The sequence below is a fragment of the Lagenorhynchus albirostris genome, chromosome 9 (assembly GCF_949774975.1).
Source record: "Lagenorhynchus albirostris chromosome 9, mLagAlb1.1, whole genome shotgun sequence".
In the NCBI taxonomy this organism is placed as follows: domain Eukaryota; kingdom Metazoa; phylum Chordata; class Mammalia; order Artiodactyla; family Delphinidae; genus Lagenorhynchus; species Lagenorhynchus albirostris.
Genome location: NC_083103.1, coordinates 35,712,307 through 35,724,334, shown reverse-complemented (window position 1 = coordinate 35,724,334; position 12,028 = coordinate 35,712,307). Strand labels below are relative to the sequence as shown.

The window sequence follows — 12,028 nt, the reverse complement described above, 5'->3', positions numbered from 1 at the left end:
CATGATAATACGTTACCATTATATAGGGCTTGAGGATGTGTACATAGCTTTCACAAATATTTCATCCTCATAATAGACTGTGAAGTAGTTAGGGAAGGTATCATCTTTCTGTTTTACACCTGAACACACAGGCTCAGTGAGATTGTTACATAATTTGGTGAAGATCACTAAGCTGACAAGTGCTAGAGGACCTGGAAATCAGTGTAAGAGCTCTGGCCCTAACTGTCTCTCCACTGTGACACACTACTTCCCTTTAAAATATACTTTTGTTGTCTGGTCTGTCTGTCTCCACCTCTCCCTTTAAAAAAAAAAAAAAGACCCATTAACTTTATTGACATGTATTTTGAATAGAATTCGGGTTTCTTTTCATGCTGTAGTTTTAAATGCTGGTTTAGTTGTATTATTGTATTAACCAGAAACATTCTGGGGGGTTCATGATGTGACCAAAAAGCAATTACAGTGCCCAGAGAATAAATAAACTTTGAAAAAACATACCTTTGGGTTCCATAAACTAAAATGAACGGTTGCCAAGAAATTATGTAATTTGACTAGTTTTCAGAATCTGTTTAACATACTAATTTAATTCATTATGACAATTTTCAGACTAAATAAACTTGAAGATACTATTATGCTAATTAAAGGAAAAATCGAAGAAGTTCGTCTTCCTGTAGAAAAAGTGGACGTTATTATATCCGAGTGGATGGTAAGTGTTTGCAGAGAAAACTACTTTTATTAATTTTTAAAGAAGGCAATGAATAAAGTAGCAGGTTTTCTGCGTTTAATTATATTTGATAAATGGCAAAATGGTAGCATTATTTTAAAAACAGCTACAGTCTTTTTATGGTAGTTTATTCTGAAATGGCACTTTACTGGCCATTTATAATTTTTTAAAGAAGAGGGTAAATTAGCCTTTTTGCTTTTAAAGTCATAATAAAGAATTATTATTTTTCTACTTTGTAGATTTGTAGAGACCTAAATATGTTTTCCTAAAAGCCTACAAGGACTAGTTAAGGATTTCCTAAGACTGTTTATGTCAGAATAATGTGATGTTGCCACTGTTGCTGTCATACTTAATATCCTATCTTTCTGATCTGTTAGGTCATGTAATCCGTGTCCTTTATCACATAAAATAGAATTTATTGGCATTATTAAGATAATAAAATTAAGGTACAATATATAGCTTTATAATTTGCTTTTGAAACCACAGATCAAGACTAGAGTATTTATTTTAAAGAGTCTGTAAAGTAAAACTAATGGTATTGTCAACTGATTTAACTCACTGATACGCCACTTCAATTAAGACAAGTATATATTATTTCCAGATATACGAAGATTTTTTTTTTAACCATTTGGAAGTTGTTAAGCTTTTTTTAAAAAGAAGTATTTGATAACATGTATTTTCATTAAATGAATTTATCAAAACTTCTCGAAAAGAATGAGTTTTGCTTTACAATTTTCTATAAATTTTGAATAAACATAGAAAATAATAATTCTAGCAAAATTGCACTGACTTCAGGAAGCTTTTGAAATGTTCAGTTTTAACGTAGTGGTTTTAATTTAGAGCCGGTGACAGTCACTGTTGTTGGCAGTTACTGTTTTGCATGTGAAACAGTGTGTTGATTTTTTCATGCTAGGCTTGGCTTTTAACAATTCTTGATCACAATATCATTATTCTTCTTATGCCAAATAATTTGTATCAGCACCCTGATTTCCCTTATGAATTGAGTGAGAAGGAATGAATTTAGTATAATTAAAAATTCAGCATCTTTTTAAAGACTACAAAAAGGTGTTTTAGAGAAAGTACATTTGAGGCATCTGCTTGGCAACAACTTTAAGTAGTTTATACTAAATGTTGGCTGACATAATCCTCATTTCTCTAGGGACCATTTTATTTTTCTTGGAAAATGCATCTTTAAAATTAACCCGAATTACACTTGAAGCAAACTAAAAGGTAGACTTCACTAAACTTGCTGTCACCTCAGTTAACTAGCTGAGTAGTTCTTGCCCTGCCTAGCAGAATTATCCTTCTGGGTAGTGATGTTCTAGGAATTTTCATTTCAGAACTCGAAATGTGGTCTAGAAATATTAATATGCAATTGAAATCTTAGAGCCAGTTGGTATAATAATAAATGATAACTTAGCTAGGTTGAGTGAAATTATGAGATTGTTACAATTATGATGTGAACTTTACTGGAAGGTATGCTGGTCTTGGGCTTATTTTGCCCTCAGATCCATTTGACATCCTTCTTTTTTCTTCTGTCTGATTGGAGAAGGGCTACCGCTGCAGGTGGCTTTTCCTAGGCTCCTGTGGCAGCCAACTTCTATTGGGTTTGGGGAATCTAATGGCAAACACTAATGGGAGATTTATGGAAGGGAGAAGACAGGGCATTTCTCTACTTCTCTTTTGTCTCTAGTGGTGTTGCTGACAGAAGCTGTTTCTTTTGTGGCTCCAATTCCCACTTGTCATAATTCCAGCATCCACTGTGCGAACCTAGCCCTGGATCAGTGATTTTTCGTTTTGTTCCTCTAACTCTTGTAGTTAGACTCTAATTGATGTAAAGGACACCTTTCATTTTGGAAGATTAGTCAGGCATGATCTCTGCCTTTATCGGGAAGGCAGTGTCACAGAAACAATACTGAGTCACTGGAACCTGAGATGAAAGGGGTCAGTTGTTTGGAGCCAAGGTGCTTTCAGAAACCCTTCAGTAAGGGAAACAAATATATGTGTCCAGGAAGTGGTAACTAAGAACTTTCTTTCTTCCTCTTCACAAAGGTATAACTTAAGAGTGTGCATTATCTTACTATCTGCCTTTTCCTTGTAAGCATCAATGAGGTTGGAGTCTAGCAGATTGTGTTAAACGTGTTACGTGGAGCATTAGACACTGTAATTTAAGGCAGTTACCGAATCATCTTTGTGGCTTGGCAGTATCATTTATAGTATCTTCTATAAGTAAGTCCCCTCCTAACTTTGGTACTTCTACTCGGATTTCTGAGCTGAGAAGCTGGAAAATTCTAATTACATAATTAAACAAGAAGAAGGTATGCTTCCTAAAATATATTCAAGATTTTTTTCAGATATTCCTACTTTGGCTTAAACAATGGGCAAGTGGCAAACAACTGACTATTCTAAATTTATTTTAAAGCCACATTTTCATGAAGCAGCATTTAAAATTAAAATACCTTGCATAGAATCCTCTGTCTTTGATTTTTTTTTTTACATCAGTCAGGATGCAAAAATCTAGAATAATCCAAGTTCAAGCTATAGCATAGACTTTTTTTCTCTTTTTAAAAGTATTTTCAACAAGGAAGGGCCGAAAAAAGAAAATACCCTGCAGTATTGAACACAGATGTTTAATGGACGTGTAATCCAGTATAGCAATGTAGACATCATATATTGCAGAGACGTACATCTGTTTTCTTCTACTATGGTCCACTAACTGATCCATGGCTTAATCTAGATATGTTTTTTGTCTACAGCTGTTCATGAACTTTGCTTTTATTTTGGAAGATGTTCTTAGATAAGAATGTAATTTTAAAAGCCAGATCATTGCTGTTAGCATGTCAATTTAATAAACTATCACTTGTCTCTTAGATTTATGCATTTCTACATTTAGATTTGCATTTAATTTTACATTTTCATTTTTATTGAATGAAATTTCTATTTGATAAAATTGTTATAATTTAAATAAAAAGTTTAATTTCTATAGGATGTTAATTTTCATGCCTATGAGTATCTGTTCTCATTTTTTACATTTTACTTACCAACAGAGCCATTCTTTATGACTTCCCATTTCTGATCACCTAATAAAACTTCAAAGTAAGCATTCCTAATTCTTGTCCTGTGAGCCAGTAAAGTCAGATTGACTCATTTGATGTTGCTCTTTTCTGTCTAAGTTTTCAGCATGACCTCCTTACAAATAGATAGATAAGATCCTGGCATTGCATGATACAACTGCCAGAGGTGATTCTTGTTTGGACATGTTATTTTCTGTCATCAGGACCATCAGGAAAATTATACATTAGGTGAATTTACATTGTCATGATCACTTATAATATACATTCAGGTTGTCTAAAGTCCTTTGTAATTTTTCTGTCTAGGCTTGCTCTTCACAGAAGTGACCTAAAATTTTGTCACCTTTCCCATCCCATTTTCACCAACACAAGTGTGTCTGTATAGTGCATGCATGCACCGGCCCACACCCACAATGATGGGGTATTCTTTGTTCATATTTAATATTCTTTATTGTTTGTAAATAGTTTTTCAGGATTTTATAGCTTTTATCACTTAGAAACATGACTTGTGATTTGGTTTATCAACAGTCCAGAAACTGGGCCATGAAGCCTGTCATAGGTCACATTTTCAACTGGTGCGTGTTGAAATGTCTTTGTTGGTTTTAGTTTGGTCTGGCAGTGAAACCATGCCATTTCAGACAACTGCCACAAGGATTAGGTGGCCTTTCCCGGTCTTTCTTGCCTTAAATGATATAATAATAATTATGTAAGTAGTTCAGTAAATTAGATAAGTTGAATTAATCTTAGAGTTAGGGAAAGTATAGGAGATTAATTAACAACACAAATTTTCGGTTGTACAGGTGTGTTTTTGCCTTTCCTGTCCATAGCTTATGACCTAAATTTAAGGATTTTTTTAAACTCTTCTATTTTTCCTCTTTTATATTTATTACTCTGAAAATTTTAAGCGAAATAAAACTGTACATGTCTAGTATGTATTGTTTTGTCTACTTAAAAGTAGACATAATCTCATATGTCCAGTGGTTCAAGATAAGGAAATGTAAGACATAACTTTCCCTCAACTCTATACCTCTTGCCATTTTTTTTCTTGCTTTTCTTATTTTTCTGTTGGTCCGTCAGAGTAAAAGACATCTTTTTACTGCCAGATTTTTGGTATATTTTTTAAAATCAATAAATAATAATCAATAACAGGGACTTTCCTGGCGGTCCAGTGGTAAAGAGTCCGCCTTTCAGTGCTGGGGACACGGGTTCGATCCCTGGTCAGGGAACTGAGATCCCACATGCCGCGGGGCAACTAAGCCCACGTGCCACAACTACTGAGCTCATGTGCCTCAACTAGAGAGTCTGCGTGCCTCAAACTACAGAGCCCATGTGCCCTGGAGCCCATGTGCCCTGGAGCCTGCGCGCCACAACTAGAGAAGAGAAAACCCGCACACCACAACTAGAGAGAAGCCCGCACACTGCAACGAAAGATCCCGCGTGCCACAACTAAGACCCAACACAGCCAAAAATAAAATAAAATAAATAAATAATAAATCTTTAAAAATATAATAGTGAAAAATAACAAAGGTTAAAAATCAAAAATACAGTGTTACGTAAAATTAACTGTAAGAAATGTTCCTTTGATAACAAAGATTACTGTTGTTTTAAAGTCTTTTGTTTCTATTTCTAAAGTCACGTTATTATTAGTGTGTTTTTGGCAGAAATAGTTTGCCCCTTAATGGAAGATACTGATGATTGGTGAGAGCAAAATATGTGTTAGCAAACTGCCTTATTTCTTTTAGTGTGTTTTACCTTCCCTGTCTGGCAAACTGCTAGTAGTTCTGGAAGACTCATCTCAGACATCTCTTCCCTTATGCAGCTTTCCCTTTTAGCCCCTTGATCACATATAGAATCTCTTTTCTCCCTTCTTTTGCGGTTTAGTTTAAGCTTCTATTATGCACTTTTACAGTGTATTAGAATTAATTGTTCATGTACCTTTTTCGATTCTCTTAAGACTGGGAACCAGGATTTACTTGGTATGGTCATATTCTGTGAAAGGGATCAGCATTAGTAAATGATGGGGGAATATACATCATAAGAGAAATTTCCCAGATAGAAACTCACTGGCCACATACACGATCTTATTTATAATTTTCTGTACATCACAGGAAGGCAAGGATGTAGCATGTGACAGAGTTAAGAATATTGCTCCAGAGTCAGACCACCTGAATTCTTGGCCCTGTTTTGCCACACCTAGGTTTGTTACTTTGGGCATGTTACTGAACCTCTCTGTGAGTCAGTTTCCTTTTCTATAAAATGATGATAACAGTAGTACCCACTTCACAGGGTTTTTGTGAGGATTAAATGGAATTAATACCTGTAAATGTCATAAAACATCTGGCACATAATAAGACCTCAGTAATTAGCCATTCCGTTTTGAAAGTTACACAAACTTTTAAGCAATCTGTAACTAGTGCGTGAGCTGCTTGAGTAGGTTATTCAATAAATAAAAGTTGGGAATGGTAATATACATGAAATAAAGAATATTAATACTTGAGGGAAGAACATTCTTGGGGCTTCTGCCTTGGCTTATTAGCCCTTTGTAAGAGCAAAAGGTCCTCTGTTTCCATGGCTAGCATTTACTAATTGACTCTGCCTATGATGAGTGCAAAGAAGTATGATAATCAGCTGATGGAAGTGGATTACTGGGGTTAGGGATATTTTTGATATTTTTCTTAATATGACTTAAAATGTATTATATGTATGTTTCAAGAAAAAGTCTCAGTTTGCTGCTCTGTAAACAAATTTTAGGTAGTACTGATAATACCTAATTATTTTACATAAAATATAAAATGCATATTCAGTAGGGCTTTTTTGAGTACTCCAAATATTAACAGAGAGATAGTTACTGTATTTGAACACTGAAAGGAAAATTGTGGTTTATAAGCATGATTTTTTCACAGATGTGCTGACATCTGAATTAAGAATAAAATGAAAACAAAGACAGTAAAAATGTAATTAAGAATAGGCCTCTTGGACTTCCATGGTGGGCACAGTGGTTAAGAATCTGCCTGCCAATGCTGGGGACACGGGTTTGAGCCCTGGTCCGGGAAAATGCCACATGCCTTCTAACAACTAAGCCCGTGTGCCACAACTACTGAGCCTGCGCTCTAGAGCCCGCGAGCCACAACTACGGAAGCCCACGCGCGTAGAGCCTGTGCTCTGCAACAAGAAGAGCCACTGCAATGAGAAGCCCACGCACCGCAATGAAGAGTAGCCTCTGCTCGCTGCAGCTAGAGAAAGCCCGCGCACAGCAACAAAGATGCAATGCAGCCAAAAATAAAATAAATTAAAACAAATAAATTTATCCAAAAAAAATAGGCCTCTTATGTATAATTATTTCAGTTTTATAATCTTTACATTTGTTCTTAGCTGCACTCTTAACCACTCCCCATCCTCCCCTTTATTTAATCTTAATGTTTGTTTAAATTAAAACTCACATGACACTCTGCAGCCATTTTATTTCTTACTCTAGAGAGGAGACCGTTTTGTAATAGTGGAATCTTGGTAGCTGTAGGGAAAATTTAACCCTTTGAGAAATTGTTTAAGTGGATCTCAGGCTATTTTATATTGCAGGTATGTTAGAAAAGTATAGTAATATGTATCATATTCAAATATATGCTGTTTTTTTTCTGTGCTTGAGACCAAATTTAAGTGAAAATGTTTAGTCCCTTAAGGAAAGTTGTTTATGTTGAAGCAGTTATGTGTTGTGGGTAACTTTTTGCTTTTGAAACATAATATTTTAGATGTTTTATATCTCTTTCATCACATTTCTGGAAGTTGCATTTGCTAAGAGATTCAGTGCATCATATGTGATTGATTCAATTGGATTTATTTGCTTTTTGGCTCTCCATAATCCATGTTGCATTCTAGTTGTGCTTAATGTTTGCTCAATGAGTTGTAAATTATTCTAATTATGAAGATAAAGGGCATAAGTTATTCAGGAGTGTGTATCAACTGTCCTTACAGAAACTTTTCACTATATTAGCCAGAGGACATGAAATATTTGTTAATTTTTATTTCAAACTCAAAATTGTATAGCAATTAAAAAAATTTTTTTTCAGTAAAACTGTTTACCTCTACCTGGGAGTGAAAGTAAGCTCCTAAATTTTAACAGTTTGCATTCGCAGACAGATGGGCATTCATTACAAACTCGGATTGTTTCATGTAACTCAGTTGTCTCAGTCATAATTACTATAATAATTAGTATGAAGTGGTTCTACTTAAGAATTATCTTAGGACAGATATTTGATTCACAAGCCTTGAGTAATCATATGAATGCCACCAATTTGTAATAAATAATACCTGCTCCAGTGCTCCACAACCTGGATTTAGAGAACCCCCAATCATGTGTTTGAGAAATAACAAATTATATCTGTGTGAAGATTCAAGGGGGGCATTATTAGTATTTTTATGGAGTGGAATGCAAAATTCTTACAGATTTTTAAAGTAAAACACCTGCCTTCTTTTTTGAGCCCTTGCAGAGCTGATTTTAGTAAGGTACTCCCTAATTCCTTGGGAATTCCAATTCATTCTCTTTAACCATTAGAAATCCTTTAAGGGACAAGTTTAAGAAGCCATGACTTACACTGCTTTTTGAAACTGATTTAAAGGACTTGATGGAGATAATTGTCCTCTTAGTTTTTCATCCCTTTTAGCATAGATCTTTCATACTCTCTTTAATAGATCCTCCAAATTGGCAAAATTTAGGTGACAGGACTCTGAAGTAATTATTTATTTAGGTGAAATGAAAATTTTAGCTGGAGTTAGTTAACATTAAATGTTGATCTGTTCTTATTAATGACTTTCTTGACCTCTCAATACATTACTTGTTTTGAGTAAATTTTTCAATGGTGGGTATACATTGATTTGGTTGGCTCCATTTTCACTCTCTTTCCTCTATACCTTTTTAATACTAGAATATTTATTTGGAGATATCCAATTTAAAGTCAGGACTACAGCTTTGAAGTTGAATGAATGTGAGGTTAACTGACCTTTTCATGAATTCAGTCTTCAACCTTATTTTTATTAATTTGTGCTTCTGTCCAGTAAAAGGAAGAATAAACCCGAGGCTTAATCTGTTCCCTTAATGAAATTTCTGTTTCATTAAGAAGTTAAATGTGATTTGTCTTGATCAGTTTTGCTAAGGGTTTATCATTTAATACGCTTTTCAAAGACCCCAAATTTTGGCTTTGTTGATTTTTTTCTATCATACATTTATTTTCTATTATTTATTTCTGACCTTATTATTTCCCTCTACTCTTTTAGTTTGACTTGCTGCTTTTATTCTAGCTCCTTGAAATCGAAGCTTATTAGATCATTGATTTTCAGATTTTCATTTTCTAATATTTTGCATTTGAGGCTTATATTTCTAAGTACTGATTTAAGTAATTTAAAAGAATAGTTCTAAGTGTTACTTTTTTTCTGAAATGTTGTTATTAAAAGAAAAACCAAACTACTGTCATATTTTAGAATTAATCTACCATTAAAAAAACAAAGGCACTGGTACTTCTTGTGTTAAGGCTTAACTAAGTGCTGTAAGGGACCCTCTTATTGCAGAACCACAAAACCCCTGAAGAATATACATTTTATGTTTTTTTTTTCTTATTATGGAAGTCAGTTTTGCTGTTATTTTCTCTTTTCTGGTTGAGTTGTGTGTGACTATATTTTTTTTATTTTATTTTTATTATTTTTTTTGCGGTACGCGGGCCTCTCATTGCTGTGGCCTCTCCCTTTGCGGAGCACAGGCTCCAGACGCGCAGGCTCAGCGGCCGTGGCTCACAGGCCCAGCCGCTCCGCGGCATGTGGGATCTTCCCAGACCAGGGCATGAACCCATGTCCCCTGCATCGGCAGGCGGACTCTCAACCACTAGCGCCACCAGGGAAGCCCATGACTATATTTTTTAAAAGAGAAGGAACACAATTTTAAATAAATTTTATTTTATTAAATAAACATGAAACCAGAATACGATTTGCATCACTGGCAATCCACTAAGAGATTACAAAAACAGAAAGAAATCTCATCCTTTTATATAACCAAGCACATACAACCCATTGCATACATGTTCTCAAGATAAACAGTATTATTGACTGGTTTTAATTGCTAATTTTTGCTCATTTCTTTATGTAATTTGGGAGGGAAATTCTAGAGTGCAGTTATATAAATGTGTAAGAACTAACAGTTTTAAATGAGCTTATAGCTCATTTTGGCATTGTCTTCTATGAAATTTCTGTTCATTTATTTTGCTTATCATTGTATTTGGGATTTTTGTCTTTTTATTATTTTTCTGAAAGAGTTTCTTATTTATTCTAGTTACCAATGTGTTACTAGGGCTATTCTTTTTTTTTTTTTTTTTTTTTTTTTTTTTTGCTGTACACAGGCCTCTCACTGTTGTGGCCTCTCCTGTTGCGGAGGCTCCGGATGCGCAGGCTCAGCGGCCATGGCTCACGGGCCCAGCCACTCTGCGGCATGTGGGATCTTCCTGGATCGGGGCACAAACCCATGTCCCCTGCATCGGCAGGCGGACTCTCAACCACTGCGCCACCAGGGAAGCCCTAGGGCTATTCTCATATCTTTTGCTTCTCCTTGTTTCTGGGCACATAGGAGAATTTATCTTTCTGTCTCCTTTGAAGTTAGATGTGACCCTATGACTTGCCTGACTCCCTTAGTGATTATAATAAGCAATGCTTCTTGTCAACCTGTAATACCAGAAATAAACCTTTTTTTTTTGTTTTAGGTGATTATTTGGATGGTGTTTGTTAATGCAGGGTAACCCAGCTTGTCTTGACAGATACATTATTCTCTATTAATTATGTTTGTTGGCAGTGTGTGGCTTGTCAGTTCATTATTTTTTTGATATGATTTGATGAATAGACATTCTTAATTTTTGTGTATCAAATTTATCAAACTTCTTTATGGTTTGAGTTTTTCATATCTTGTTTAATAAATCTTTCTAAACTTACCATTGTATATTTATTAGACTTCTCCATCTTCCATGCCTCCTCACCTTTTCATATTTTCTAATGTTTTGGCTTTCTGGACTGCATTCTGGATAATTTTTTTCAGTTCAGTCCACCAATTCTGAAGTTAGTTTTAATCTGTTAAACAAATCCATTGTTTTTTACTTTCCTTTTTTTTTTTTACTTCTAGGTTTGTTTTTTCAATTGAAGTATAGTTGACTTACAATATTCTGTTAGTTTCAGGTGTACAGCATAGTGATTCAGGATTTTTGCAGATTATATTCCGTTATAGGTTATTACAGGGTAATGGGTGTGATTCATATGCTATGTAGCATATCCTTGTTGCTTATGTATTTTATATATGGTAGTTTGTATCTGTTAATCCCATACCCCTAATTTTTCCCTTCCCCTTTCCCTCTCCCCTTTGTAATGTTTCATATATCTGTGAGTCTGTTTCTGTTTTGCATATACATTCATTGTGTTAATTTTTAGATTCCACATATAAATGATATATAGTATTTGGCTTTCTCTGTCTGATTTATTTCACTAAGCATAAAATTCTCTAGGTCCATCCACATTGTTGTAAATGGCAGTATTTCATTACTTTTCGTGGCTGAGTAATATTCCTCTGTGTGTGTGTGTGTGTGTGTGTGTGTGTGTGTGTGTGTGTGTTTGTGTGTGTGTGTGTGTGTGTGTGTGTGTATCACATCTTAAGCTAGTCATCTGGTGGTGGGAACTTGAGTTGTTTCCGTGTCTTGACTATTGTCAAGCCACTAGCGCCACCAGAGAAGCCCTCATAAATCTTTAATTAAGCTTTTGGTTTTGATATAATTGTAGATTATCACATACAATTATAGAAAATTACACAGAGATTCCCTGTACTTTTATACCCAGTTTCTGTCAATGATAACATCTTGAAAAACTATCGTGCAATGGCACAGCCAGGATACTGATACTGATATCATTGAGATACAGAACAGTTCCATCACTACAAGGAGCCCTCCTATTGTCCTTGTCCAATCCCAGCCTTGACCTGTGGTAAACACTAATCTTTTCTCAGTTTCTTTCATTTTGTCTTTTCAAGAATGCTGTGTAGGAGACTTCCCTGGCGTTCCAGGGGTTAAGCCTTCATCTTCCAGTGCAGGGGCTGGGGGTTGGATCCCTGGTCAGCAGCTAAGATCCCCTATGCCTTGGGCATCCAAAACACCAAAACATAAAACAGAAGCAATATTGTAACAAATTCAATAAAGACTTTTAAAATGGTCCACATCAAAAA

The 12,028-nt window shown here is 35.1% G+C and overlaps 1 protein-coding gene across 9 annotated transcripts in view; it reads left to right on the top strand.

Annotated features, from left to right (window-relative positions):
• PRMT3 (protein arginine methyltransferase 3) overlaps nt 1-12,028 on the top strand; it is a 137,737-nt gene that overhangs the window by 51,330 nt on the left and 74,379 nt on the right. For 8 of the 9 annotated variants that reach the window (XR_009542408.1, XR_009542410.1, XR_009542409.1 and 5 more), the window contains one exon: nt 604-703. Coding sequence is in view for 6 of the 9 variants with exons in the window: in XM_060159523.1 (XP_060015506.1) it covers nt 604-703 (100 nt within the window). In the remaining 3 variants the exon portion in view is untranslated. Of the gene's footprint in view, nt 1-603; nt 704-10,172; nt 10,534-12,028 lie in introns of those variants that run through there. The other variant, XM_060159522.1, reaches the window with a different exon arrangement.